Source organism: Netta rufina (assembly GCF_964035555.1).
Source record: "Netta rufina genome assembly, chromosome: 1".
Taxonomy (NCBI): domain Eukaryota; kingdom Metazoa; phylum Chordata; class Aves; order Anseriformes; family Anatidae; genus Netta; species Netta rufina.
The window spans coordinates 162,476,454-162,490,625 of record NC_140123.1 but is presented as its reverse complement, the minus strand read 5'-3'; the positions used below and the strand labels follow the sequence as shown (position 1 = coordinate 162,490,625).

The 14,172-nt window shown below is 38.2% G+C and overlaps 1 protein-coding gene across 6 annotated transcripts in view; it reads right to left on the bottom strand.

Moving 5' to 3' along the window:
- Positions 1–14,172, bottom strand: part of CNOT4 (CCR4-NOT transcription complex subunit 4) — a 73,466-nt gene that overhangs the window by 12,264 nt on the left and 47,030 nt on the right. For 2 of the 6 annotated variants that reach the window (XM_084306891.1, XM_084306890.1), the window contains exons 7-11: positions 13,271–13,395; positions 10,098–10,253; positions 7,534–7,591; positions 7,002–7,251; positions 4,757–5,254 (exon numbers count right to left, since the gene is read on the bottom strand). In XM_084306891.1, the coding sequence (XP_084163017.1) occupies positions 4,757–5,254; positions 7,002–7,251; positions 7,534–7,591; positions 10,098–10,253; positions 13,271–13,395 (1,087 nt within the window). Of the gene's footprint in view, positions 1–4,756; positions 5,255–7,001; positions 7,252–7,533; positions 7,592–10,097; positions 10,254–13,261; positions 13,396–14,172 lie in introns of all 6 variants that reach the window. The other 4 variants (XM_084306888.1, XM_084306892.1, XM_084306889.1 and 1 more) reach the window with 2 other exon arrangements.

Sequence of the window (14,172 nt, the reverse complement as noted above, 5' to 3'; positions counted from 1 at the left end):
TCTGCAATGGTCAGTAAAAACAATGTCGGAAATAGACGAGGGTCATTTCTAAACCACCCTATTTATACAACAATTTAAAAGCAGTGTTCAGTCCTCTACTTTCAAGAAAGCAGCAATCTCGACATTGGCATAACATCAATTTCAGAAAGCAGCTGCTCTGTGCTCTGGAAGGATGCAGGCCTTCGGAGGTGCCAAACCCAGCACTTAAGCAATTAGTTGCTTCAGTTCAGATTTTCAACAGATTCACTGTTTTCAATATTTACACCTAATCAGATAAAGGCTTCAGCTACAGGCAGCCATAGATCTTATCAGGAGCACAGAAAAGACAACATGAAGCTGCAGTGCTTTGGCTTGACAGAAAGCCAAATGTCACCGAAGACCATCAAGGGAGCAAGCAGTCTTCTTTAAAGGCTTAGAACAGAAAATTAATGGCCTAATGCATCTTACTCTTAAGTGTATGAGCACCTATACTTAACTTAAAACTGGCATTAAACCTTTCACATTGTCAGACCAAGAGGAAAAGCGTGACAAAATGCTCTCTCAAGCACTGCAACAAAATAAAGGGACATGAGACAGCACTGTTTAAGTTGCACTGATACTACTAGAGACAGGGTTTAAGTCTTTATGCTTCCTAACTGTCTCTATATCCACTTGACTATTTCAAGTATCATAGATTTTTAGTATCTGTGGAACAGATAATACACACACTGTTATGTACCTTTAGTCCTGGAAAAGTTAGAATTAAGCCATCTCATTGTAACTGAATTGAGAAGTTTTTACAATTACATTTTCTCCTAATTTGGAATTGAATTCATAATAATTATGCAATTAATATATGAAACAACAGCCAATGTTTCAAAAAATTTTACTCACGTATTGCATAAAATTGTCAGGAGAGGTTAGCCAATTTACATTTTTTTTCCCTACTTTTAGCTGGGTAAATTTGTTCCTGTATTTTTTCTATGTAATAAAATCTGTGCCTACCAAACACCCACTAAACTATTTTTCATTTTCCCATTATTTATAGCCATGCATCTCATTGTATCATCTGTCTCAAAACAGAGCCCTACTCTATTCTGTGACCCAATACTACATTGTTTTAGACCATCAAACCAGGTAAGGCAGCAAAGATGACAGTGTATCAACTATCAAAGCTTTCTGATAGCCTGCAGTAATATTAAAAAAGGCACACATCTACTCATGGTGCTGCTGGTGCATCTTTCCTTAGTCATTATCCGCCGCATAAAGGAGAGCCCCTCCCCACACCATCCAGGGTAAGATTGCTTTTAGCAACAACCATTCTGTCCAGAAAGAAGGCACTGAACTTTTATCCTGAGGCATATTTAAGCCATCTAACCCATTCCACTAAAGCCTAAACTGGCCCTAAAAAGTTCATTGAAATAGATTGGGGACAACATCATGTCTGATGGATATGGCAAATTTCAAGTATATGCATAATTTTACTATGAAATCTATTGTGTCACTTCACTGGTAGCAGCAGAGTAAGTTTAGTAAGTACTACCACTGAGAAACAGGCTACCATGCTCCACATATAAATTATTTTTTAAATGTTTTAAGCTCTCATTTAGGTAGCACCTGTGCCCTTCCATTTAAATCTAGCGTGCATTGCCAAATAGCTCAACTTGGAGCTATGGAATTAGAAATACAGCACAGATCTGATTTGAAACTAGACAAAAAGGCACCTTTAAAATATTACATTTAACATGTCAAACACAAGTACTTCACATTCATGGGAATACCAATCTGTACATAAAGCAGAAGCAGCAGGAGTTCAGAAGACATTTCTTTTTTCATACAAGCTTCAAAAACACAAATACACTTAAGTGAAACCAGCTAAAATTGCGACTTAGAAAGCCTAGGAAGTAGCTTACTAACTTTGAAAAACAATTTATTTTGAAGAGTTTAAGGGCTGCTTGTTTTCACATAAATTGAGTGGAAAAGTTGAAAAGGGTTGGTTAAGCACAGCAGACAGAATGATGCACAGGAGAAATGTGTTTTTTTTTTTTTTAAATGGCTTGTCCAGTATCATCTTCTTTAGGAATTTATGGTCTTTTATGGTTTGTAAAAAAAACATTGATGAGATCCCTCAGCAAACATGCAACTTTGACAGCACTGGAGTCTCTGCTAGAAAACAACATAAAGGTTTTGTTTACACTCCGTTTCTTTTGCTGTTATATCTGAAACAGCCAAGTTGGTAACATTTTCTAAAATACCTTAATACAGACTAAGAACAAAGCTAACAGGAGCTTCAGATATACTGCAGCTAATTCCTCCATACTGCTAAATGGCTCTAGTGATACAGAAGGCCTTTCTACACCAGCTAGAGTCTGTTATAAACCACTAAAAAAAGTCATGCCTACATGGTTTCTTTACTCACAGAATCACAGAATTTCTAGGTTGGAAGAGACCTCAAGGTCATCGAGTCCAACCTCTGACCTAACGCTAACAGCCCTCCACTAAACCATATCCCTAAGCTCTACATCTAAACGTCTTTTGAAGACTTCCAGGGATGGTGACTCCACCACTTCCCTGGGCAGCCTGTTCCAGTGCCTCATATGCAACTTGCCTCCCTGAATCCATAAATCAAATATGGAAACTAGGGAAGTCCTACAATTACATACTTGCTACTGGGAGACTAAAAACAAGCGTAAAGAACAGGCATTACCCTTTCACAAAACACTTTGTTGTAAAGCTTGTGCACTAGATACAGTTTTGAAAATGAATTCAATGAATTGGAAACTAGCAAGTCAATATATCAAAAGAGGCATGAGGGCACCTCCTGATTTCCAAACTGTATTTCTGAAGCAGTTAGAATCACTGCAGGAAACCCAAGACACTAAACACTATACAAGTAGTACAAACTCTGTGAACTAGCATAAGCAATACCAGACCTACTTGACACTTCAGCTGATTTTTGACAACAGGACAAGGAAAAAGCAGTAATCTGTGTTCACACAGATCCGATGTACCTTGAAAAGAGTGAACTGACATGCAGATCAGCTGAGAAGCATTTGCATAGCAGCTGCTAATGCTATCTAATTGTGAACCAGGCAACAGTGTTTTTTCTATAACAAGTTTAAAACCAACTCAAAGGAACTTTCCATAGAGACTACAGCAGATGTTTGCTTTCTGTTCTCAGCACTGTATCTGCCAAAAGTATTTTGAGATTAATTGGTTCTAGCAGTTGTATACAAAAAAGGATACATTCAAGTACCATCTCTGTTACCTTAAAACATATGGGAAAAGCACGTGACATGGGCTGCGTGCATCAACCAGAGCACACAACTGGCTCTTCAGGAGTACCAAGCCTTCTACTTTCAAACTGTCAAAGGCAATTAAAATAATGCCTTTAAAAAAAAATAAAAAAATACTTTGACAAACTTGAGAATAACCTACATTGCAAACAGATCAGTTTTCAACACTGAAGGATCTTCCTGTGCTCTTAATCCACAAGATTAAGCACTGTTACCATGCTCTTGACGAGGAGGGTTTTACAATTCAGCAGTAAAGACAAGAAAATTTCCTGTAAGTTCTCTGCAGTTTAGGGGAGAGAGAGCAACAGTCTGCAGTGCTATAGGTGCTGCATTTTTGACTCAACATCAACTCTTCCCCCTCCCCATTTTTGTTTTAAATCTTTGTCACTGCTAGCATAAAGACTTTGAACTACTTGCATTTGTCATCTGGACAAAATAGTTATACTATGAAACAGACAACTCTAGGGCAGTACCACAGCTTCAATAAGCCTCCAAAGAGGACAAAGAACAAGGGAACAGCCAGAATTAGCTCTTGCACTAGAGCATCAAAACCAAAGTGACTTGTTCTAGGTCACCTCCTTACAGTATACCTAGTACTTCAAACCCCACCTAAAGAAACTACCATCGGCAACATCTCAAGACCATTTTCTTCATGTCAAGGCTACAAAGAACTTAGAGTTTCTGCACTTCCTTATAAACCTAATACAATAGAAAAATAATTTTTGGGTGGGCCAAGCCATATAGGAGCTGCAGAAGGATTTAGAAATTCTAGAAATGAAGTTTTAATCAGAACAATTATTGTCAAAGTTAGCTCCTTAGTTGTAAAGCTTGCTGCAGGATCCTCTCAGCTAATTCAGGGCAGCAAACCACCTGATTGCACATTTATTTTCCTCCAACATCACAAGCCTTACAATCAGGATGAAGCCTCTTACAAACATTACAAGCATCCATTCAGTGAAAGAGTGATATGTGATACTACTAAGGCCATCTGAAGTACAGAAATGAACAGCACTGAACGTTTTACTATGCATCCATTTGGTTACGCACAAGAGGGAACAACCCCAGCCAAGACATGTGGCACAAATCATTACATTTTTGCAGTTTCAGTAATTTTGGTCAGCACCTCACACCAACACAGAAGTCACGATTTACTTTCATGGCCTACCCTTAAGGAAAGCCAGTTTGGCAAGACTGAAGAACCAAAATACCAGTCTATTTTGGCACAAAATTAAGCGGGCACAGAATACTCCACCTTCCTTATAAAGCTCAATATTACAAGGCTAAACATCCAGATACTTTTTTTTTTTTTTTTAAACGGAGAGGGTCTATTGAAAATGATGTTCCTCCCTCTCTTCATAAGCCTAGTATGACAGTTGAGAGACAGTTCTACCACTTGTAGCTGGCTATTACCTTTTCCTGTCCTGACTCAGAAACTGAAAGTACGCATTAAGTCATATTCACGGCTGTCCTGATTCACCTACCTGATATAGGGATCCCTCCCAGACCTGTGCTGTGTTGTGGTGGGAGATTCAAGTCCAAGAAATTACTATTTGAGGTGGGATTTGCTGTGTGGTTCAAGTGCATGATGCTATTGCGTGGGAAGGTCATCCAAGGATAGCGAGCTGCTTGGCCTGGAAAACTGAAGGAGTTGTAAACTGCTCGATGCTGTTGAAACTGTGGGAACCTCTGTGGCATGAGTGGAAAGGTGCTACTGAGAGAGTTGGCATTTGCGGGTGCAGCAGGATGCAGAAATCCAGAGCCTGGCCCTTTGGCAGTTGTAGTGTGTGGGGTAGGGTTCTGAAGAGATGTGGGCGAGAGGGAAGGTTGGTCTTGGACTGACAGTTCCTTCTCAATCAGGTCTGCTAAGGCTTTGCGGGTGATGTCAAAGGGGTCAAACCCTAAGTCGTCCTCTTGCTGTTTGGAGGAACCAAACCCAAAAGCCGCTTGCCAGTCTGTGGAGGAAGATACTGGTATAGTTTCTGTTGGAGAGGAATAAGATTTAGAACAAGAATTAGTATTTGCCCATACAAAAATCTCAGCCTCAGTATAATTTATGTTGCCAGTTTTATCTTTCATGTAATATTTCTTTGTAAATTCCTCAAAGACACACTCCATTTTATCAGCTTGGAAATCTATTTTCAGACCAGACTGTAATAGATTTCTACTTAAGCTGAAGTGGTAGAACTAGCAAGTAGTAGTTTTATTACAGAACTGCTCCGACTGCACAAAAGCTTTTGTGAAATAAGCATTTTTCAGTAAAAGCAGAGTAGAAAGAAACCAAGCATTAGGACTTTCTTTCCACCCAAATTACTGGAGAGAAGTGTGGCCAGAGTTTAAAGTTGTTATTCAGTTCAGTATTTCTCTTTAAACATTAACGCTGTGCTTCAACTGTGCTGTGCAAAGAACTGGGGGTGGGGGTATTCCCTCTCAGATACATTTGAGCAGTGGTTAAAACACAGCATCTGCTATTATGACAAAAAGCCAAATTCTGATGTATGTGCTTCGATTAAACAAAGGAAATAATGAACTGCATTACAAGATATTGGCAAATATTCTTAAGCAGCATGGCAGAAGAGTTGGTCTTCCCTGCACTTGCAGTTAGCACTTCATTGTATTATACTGGTTAAGTTTATTAGCTCAGGTTCAGAGAACGCTGATCCTATTTTCACCATATTTTTCCTTAAAAATTGTAGTGAAGAAAGCTGATGACTACAAGGTACTATCACTTACAACAACTCCCTCTGCTGGCAGGGAACCTGGACTGCTGCCTTAGGTACCATTAAAATTAAGTCTAGCATCCTCTCAGAAAACAAACCTACAATTTCATTTTCAGATTAGAAGTGTTGGTAGACAGACAAAAACCCCTGTCCATCATACTTTCACTTTAATAGCAGCCATATATTTTGTATCAATTATGAAAGAAAACACCTGGAAATTGTCTCCCACTGCTACTTAATCCTCACAAAACTGGTACATACAGTGCTTTAACAGCAGGTAATTTTCTTGGTAATATTATTTACAAACAGGATTATGACCTCGAGAAGGAGATGAGCATTAGAAGATTAGCCGGTAAGTAAAATGTTATTCTATCCCAAAGCATCATTACATTCTATTTATTACTGATCTTGTTTTGTTTAATTTTCAAACACATCCCTTAGGTTTCTAATTTGGAAACCCTATAAATGATAACCACTCCCAAGACTATATCAATACTCCTAAAATGATGTTTCATTCATGTAAAGTGGTATTTTGTATCTTTCAATTGCTGCAATTAACAGTACTTTTATCTTTTCTGAATGTATGCAACCTCACTTCAGAAAGATTAGGCAGCTTCAGGTAACTATGCAGGATACTAAAGAACATGTGGAATTCTACTGCACAGCTTCTGATATTGGAATTGCAGATTATAAACAGATTAATTTTAATAACAAACCTGTAGCGTACAATACATGTCACTCATCCTATTACTTAAAAAGACACGTGGCTAAGAAAAACTAAAGCACTTTGAAAATTTAGCCATGCAGTTTGAAAGTTCTGTAAAGCTTCTTTTAGAAGAAATTATTATGTCAGTGCAATTCACTTGTACTGTAGAAAAACATTTCAAATATTTGGGAAGTGGTGGAAAGTTATATAAAGCATATCCTAGACTTTGTGGTTCTACAGTGCATCGGCTGCAAAAAGGAACCAATATAGAACAGTGGAAGCTGGGTACAGAGGTGTGTGTACCTGATGTGAAGAGGCTCTGTGGTTCTGGTGCTGTAGGCCAGTCATTTGAAGTCTGTGGAGAGCTGGGGAATGGAGGAAGCCCACTAGGGATGGGGTTCGGGTGCCGAAAGTTGTCAGAGAAGAGCGACTGTGATTCTGTTACAGCCCCTTCAAAAGGGGACCGTGCACTGTGATTAGATGAACTGATGGGTATGACTGGATTGGGTTTTGTTAAACCAGGCGGTGGTGAAGGTGTGTCACTGTTTGTTATCTACAGGCAAGGAAGGAAGAGAGACAATTAGGTCATGAGCATTTATATATAAAATATTCTTCACTAACAGTTGAAAAAAATCTTCAAAGTTATTGGCAACATTACCTTTAGTTAATATATAGCTCAGTACAAGGTTTAATGCTAAAGCAAGTCAGCAGTAGCATGTTTTTGTTTCAACTGAAGTCATACAATACTTCAGAAAGTATTTCCTTCTGAAACTACAAGTTGTACCAAGCCAAACAAACTCAATTCTTACATTCACAGCATTTATCTTTGTCTTACCTGCTGGGAGCTGTCACCATTTCCTATACTGAGGGAATCTGAAGGTTTGTCGATAGGGCTGCAAAAGTGGGAGGGGGAAAAAAGTCAGTAAGTCATTGAAGTATTTAACGTGAACTTCAACATTTGATTTTGTAGTGATAGAAAAACCTTGAAAGAAAAACAAACCAAAATTAAATTGGGAGAGATAAGGAAAAAAGTCCAGTATTTATTAGACTTTATTGGAATATCTGTGATTAAAAATTTGCCACAATTTTTCTTCCCACCACTTTCCACTCTGCTTGTTGATTCCCCTGTTGTGGAACAAAAGGAAAATTTTAAGTATCTTCAGAATAACTCTTAGCCAAATCAAAAACCAGGACTCTTACTATAGCAGTATACATTTGTTGTCAGTTCCATCTATTTTATTACTGGAGAGAAAGTTGGGTTTTCTAAACACCCATGGTGTCAGTTCCCACGTGAGTCCTAAATAAGTTTGGGGAGAGATAGGAAAATAAATTAAATACTTAATCCTGGTGGCAAGTCAAGCTTTCCATCAGCCTCAAAGCTTTAACTAGCAGAAATTAGTTCCAAGGTGAGAAAATGAGAAAACAGCTTTGCGATGATAGAAGGGAAAAAAAATGAAGGAAGAGACAATACAAAGAACTGCCAATAAAGAGAACTGAAGATAAGGTACAGCAGAAAACCACCTAAGAAAGCTATTCACTGGGAATTAACATGACTCAGCTAAAAATGGCATACCTTGGGATTGAAGATTTGACAGGCGCTTGTGAGCAGCCTTAGTTATACTAAATACCAAGCTAATGGCTTTGCAACTTAAAGATATTTTCATTTTTATCTACCATAAGAAGAGATGCACAAGCATCCAACTACACAGCCTAGAACACTGGTCCTACAGACAAGGACCTGAAGAACATGAATGTGATACAATTCAAATTACAAGCTCAATCTGTTAGTGCAAAATAATATATTTTAACTAGTCAAAGACTTCAGATTGTAGATACAAGTTGCAGTAGCAAGGGCTGTTTGAAAACAAAGTGCGATATTGCATAGAGCAAGGTCCAAAATTCAATTCCTCCAGTATTTGTTCTCAGGATGACTATCTAAACCCAGCAAAATACATCCTTCTTCATTGTGAAGAAAGTGTTTAAGTGTTACCCATTAACAAAAACAATTTTGGGGCAAAAGAATGCTATATCGGTAATTCATAAAGCTAACTGAAGGTCAAGTATTTATGACTACAGAAGAAAAATCAGAAGATTAGTTTTGCAAACAAGTATTAGTCCAGTGAAGATTTATTTATAAGCGGTTGAACAGCACGGAGAAAGTTCTTCCACTTGGAAGAAACTTCCTTATGTCAGTAATTTCTGAATATCAACAGCATAAGAATTTGCTGTATATGCTTCATTAAATCATCCTGATTGTAGAGCTGATGTTCCAAGTTCGTTCTCTCTCAAAGCCTTTGACAGAAAGTCACAACACTGCAGCCTAAACCTATGCAACAGACAACTTCTAATGATGGCCTAAACACTGAAGAATAATATGTATTACACTTGGACCTGCTTAAGCAGCCTGTAATTCTAAGATATGCTTTCAGTCCTCAAGAGTAAGATTCATTATCCATTAGTCACAACATTTACCTATATATAGCACGTTCTTTTCAAAAAAGATGAGGAAGCTGCATGTCACTACTGAGATGCAACTGTTGGATCTCTGTCCATACCTCAGACAAACTGCTACTAAAATAAGGTACCATTTTCAGCAGCACTCAGTGTTAATGCATTAGCTCTCTAATCAGCAACACCATCTCTTGAAATATTAATGTTCACCTTGTTATTTTCTCATCTGACCTCTGAATGGGCCCAAACCAGTATGATGCAAGGTGGTCCAACAAAAACAGTAACAGCGTGACTGCAGACTGCTGTAAGTAAATGCAGGTAACGCTCGTGCAGAAAACAGTTCTATTCAAGGGAGTTACCAAAAGAAGAAAATAAGATTGGCTAACAATAAAGAAGTTATTGCAAGTAGATGAATTACATCCTCTGCACAAAGAAGAGGAATTGAATCTGCTGTGTTCAATTCCTATTGCTGAGCAATAATCAGGGAACCCTTACCTCTGCAGTTGTGTTTTTGGAACACACCACAGTGAAGAGATGACGGATACTCAGCCCTAACACTCAGGTTCCTTCTCTTGAAGCTCTTCCAAGTGATGTCTCCTGATATATAGCCACTGGCACGTTACTTGCGTGGAAGCTTTTTTACAGAAACAAATGGCTTGGCATTGGCTGGGACCACGGCCCTTTGCAGGCAGCTAATACAACCTGCTGATGCCTGATTATGCAGTTCCCCTTGGCCCCTACCTGTACCATCACTGCTTTAAAGTTAGGGTTCTCCTGCAGCCTGTCAACCAGTCATTTTGACATGGGATGGGCTAAGCTTGGCTTTCTGTGACCTGATCAGGATTTCAATCCAGCTCTCCAACCAGAGAGACTGGACAATCATTCCCTCCACACCAGTCAGTGAGAGAGAAAGTACGCTATCTGAAGTATAAAAGGCAGCACAATTACCCGAAATCTGAGTCTGCACCATCTGGAGTCATGTGTTCTGGGTCTGTGCCATTTTCTAATATAGGAGGCGTTTTCCTGTGTTCCATTGTTAAGCCGTTGGCTGATTTACTTGAACTCTGTAATGATGGCCAGGCATCTTTGTTATTACTGTTCGGTCTGGAAAAAGGCAAGAGTAAAAAAAAAAAGAAGAGTTCAAGTTATGAAGAAAGTGTTTTAAAAATTGTAAGCACTGAGAAAATGAATCCTTGTGCCAGACAATCCAAAAGAATAGATTTATCTGGATAGTGTTTCTCAGATTTTAAGTGGCGATGATTTCAAAAAAAGAATTGGGAGGTAGGGAGAGGAGAAAAACTGGGCAGAGCTCTCCATTTTCTTCACTGAATAGATTGAGCTGCAATGCCAATGCTGAAGTCCAAACATGTCCGCTCGGGGGGAAAAAAAAAAATCCACTGACAGCTTCAAGTATCTAGGCCTACACGCACCTCATTTAGAATTACTGGCTTTATCCCCTAGGTATTTTTAAAGGTGGTTTAGCTAATGATTTACACTTAAAAAAAATGTCTATATTCCAGGACCTAACAAGCCTGGCCCTGATGAGGCTGTTTTATTTCTGCATAAGAGTCCATGGTGTTATTAGCAGACCATGAGACCAGTCAGATGAATGCATTGTTCATTCAAGTTACTGCTCATTTCGTTTCCAGTTTTAAGCCGTAATTACATCCCTTTTAAAAGATTTTATTTCATTTCAGAGACAACATTCCATCTGGAAAAAAGTTCAAAAGAAGACTTGAAGCCAAAGTTATCACTGAAAATAGTTGTTTTATACAAACTGAAGTGAGCTGAAATATCTGCAACCAAATGCATTCAAATAACATTACCATCCAATAACACTATAAGCTAAAAACTTGATACAAAAGATGTGTCTTCAATTTCTCTAGCTCTTTCTATTGCATTCAGCCTTTCATTTGCTTCAGTTAGGATGCTACTTTTAGTGTTTGGGTGCTATTGTCCAAGCGCTGTATTCTTAAGGACTAAGCTTTCAAGAGCTGTTTTTTTTTTAATACATGTTACTCTTGCTGCCCCTTTCATTATTACTACGTGATCCAACATGTTCTCTACATATTAAGTCAAAATGTGGAAGCTCCCATAGCTGTTTTATACTCCAGAAAAAAATGATATTACTAGCTACCCTCAAATATCAGTTAGTATCGTAAGATTTGTTATTCTCACATACTACACTACAGGCAGAGAGATGAAAACCCTGACTGAGTTACAGATCTCATCCTCGCTTTGTACACATTTGAACTAGAGATGAGTCGATCAGATAGTGAGCAATGAAGACATATCCTGTTATCAACTGTGATTCTCCCCCTTGCAAGAGGGAGCCAAGTAACGAGACTTTTAATCCATTAACAGATTTAAAATACACTTATGTCCACTGCAACATAAAGTCACTTCTATACTAAAATTAATTTTGAAATGTCAGTTAAAATGAGTTTTATACCCAAAATGAAAGGTAAAGAAAACCTGTACAGTTGCTTTATTTATTTTTTACTTAGAAGTTCAAAGCTGTATGCACCTAAAGTCCTGTCCTCAAGCAGACCAGCAGGAGCCTAACAAGTGTTTCTACTTCCAGCATAGCAAAGCCTTCATTTTGGTTCTTCAGGAAAGAGACAGTAGAAAAAAAAAGAGGTTTTGAATGTGGACTCCAGTAAAACGCAGTTGTTGTTACTGTTAGGTGACACAGCAAAAGATGAACACCCATGTACACAAAGTTGCACTGGAGAATTTTAACATTTGCCTTCTGCAGCAAGGAAAAAGTTCTGCCAGTAGGACCTTTCAAGTTAGATCACAGTTGTGAAAAATCATTTATGCAGCACTGAAGAAACTTCCCTACTACTGGGTATTTGTAATTAAACGTTTACTACTTAGAACCCAGCTACTGCTCTGTTCTAAAGTGAAACAAATCTTGCACCACAAACGATGGAATGAGCACAGAGTTGTCAGAGCCTCTGACAAACTGCCAGACCTAATATCACATCAACGAATCAGGAAAAACAAGAACCTAACTGGGTAGGAAGTTGTGAAGGAGAATGAAACATTCACCAGCTCACAAGCTACATTTTGTACTGATGAGACAGGACTCATAGAAACATTTCAAAAATCCTAGTGGTAAGAAGAAATGCATGCTACAACCCACAAGATGGTGCCCAGCCGTCAGCAAAGAACAGATTGCATTGTAATGATGGTGCTGAGGTGATAAGAGAAATCAGCTCCAGACTGACTACTTCTTGCCTTTAGAGGAACATGCAATTTTTTCCACAAGTGCTAAAACATTAGACTGGCCTTAGTGCTAAACCACAGACTGGCCAAGCTCCAATTCATAATTAATAATGAGACTACTATAGAAAAAATGAAAGAATTTACTAACAGTTTTTATGTATCTTAAATACAAGATCCGAGTAGGTAACTTACATGAGGACTGATAACCTTAGGCTTTCATTCACGTTTGTATGATTGTACTCATATGGGCAGAAATCTTTTCATAACTTACTGAAAAGAAACTACTTCAACAGAATATTATTATAACAAACAATAGTGCTATCCACAATTAAAACAGTGAAAATAAATTATTGAAGTTTACTAGGTGAAGGCAAGGAGTCTTTTATTCACATCTTGTGAATTCTTAGTCAAAGAAAGCGATCATTTCCATTTCAGTTTCCAAGGTCTTTACACCAAATACAAGAACTGCACTCCAAGTCATGATATGAAGGCACAATAAGAAACATGCATCAAGGCAATAAGGTGTCTTATACTCAGTTGTGAGTAGACTTCATTCATCTCCATCCCAAAAAGTTAATGTCTGTTCTTTAAGAATCATTACCATATGTACTTGTGCAAATATTAAATCAAAGTTCTTCTTTAAGAACACAAGTGATCCAAAATTCACATAGCAGATATTTTTTTTAAACCAAGTAAGACTCAGTATTAGAGCAAAGCAGTGTGAATACCTCTAACTTCACAGGAATAAACAACATTCGAGTTTTTCCCATAACACACACCAAAAAGAGTGGGCAACTTAAGGGAAGTAATAGGAACAAGCATGTTTTCTGTGGAATAATTGGAAAGAAAGCATTGCTAGGTAGTCCAGCATCAGTACTTACGCATCGTACCTCTGCAGTGCTGTCACTTTGTTCTTGTTCTTGTCAACTGTACCCGTAGATAACTGAAGAAAGTTGGGGTTTAATTTGTATAATTCTTGCAGTAGTTTCTGTTCATATTCTTGGTGCTTACCCGCCTACAAGGAAAGAGAGACTCACAATAAATGGACACTAGTTTTATACGTTTGTAAATAATCCCGAACTTTAGTAATTGATCTGTACCAGCTTAAGAGGTCAACTCCTGACAAACTCCTAACAAATTAATGCAGAAGCAAAGACTAGAATCTCCAACCTGTCTCATCTAAATTCCCAACTTCACCTTTAGAGACTTCCTGGAGTTGTACCAGTTCTTTCCAGTTTGTCACAACACTGAACTCTCTTAACAACTGTGGAACCTAGAAGTTTATCCATTGACATTTTTTATTAGAGAATCAAAATATCCATGACACCGGACAGACAATATCCATTTAATGAGAAGGAATGTACATGTAAATTCACTGAATCTCCAGCTTCCTTGGCTTTTCATTACTTCAAGCTCAGCTGGATCATGCACTAAAAATGCAACGCACTTTTCAATGATTGCCAAGAAAGCAATATGAAATGAAATAAAAATTAAGTAGTGTAACAAGGAACAAGAAAAGGAACACTCACCTAAGTAGCAAAGATCACGTGCAAAAGCAAATTGCTGACGAAGGTATGTAAGCCTATCACTTTTAACTGGCAGCTGCACCAGAGGACTGACAGACTGCCAATATAACTGACTTCTACAAAAAGAGGTGTACAGGACACAGCCTTGAACTCAACAGCCTGTGAACAGGCTGCTGAGTTCAACCTCCATCCCTCGTCAGAAGACAAATTCCATCTTAAAAAAAAGTAATGAAGAAAGATACAAGAACATGGATGACCAGTCTGTT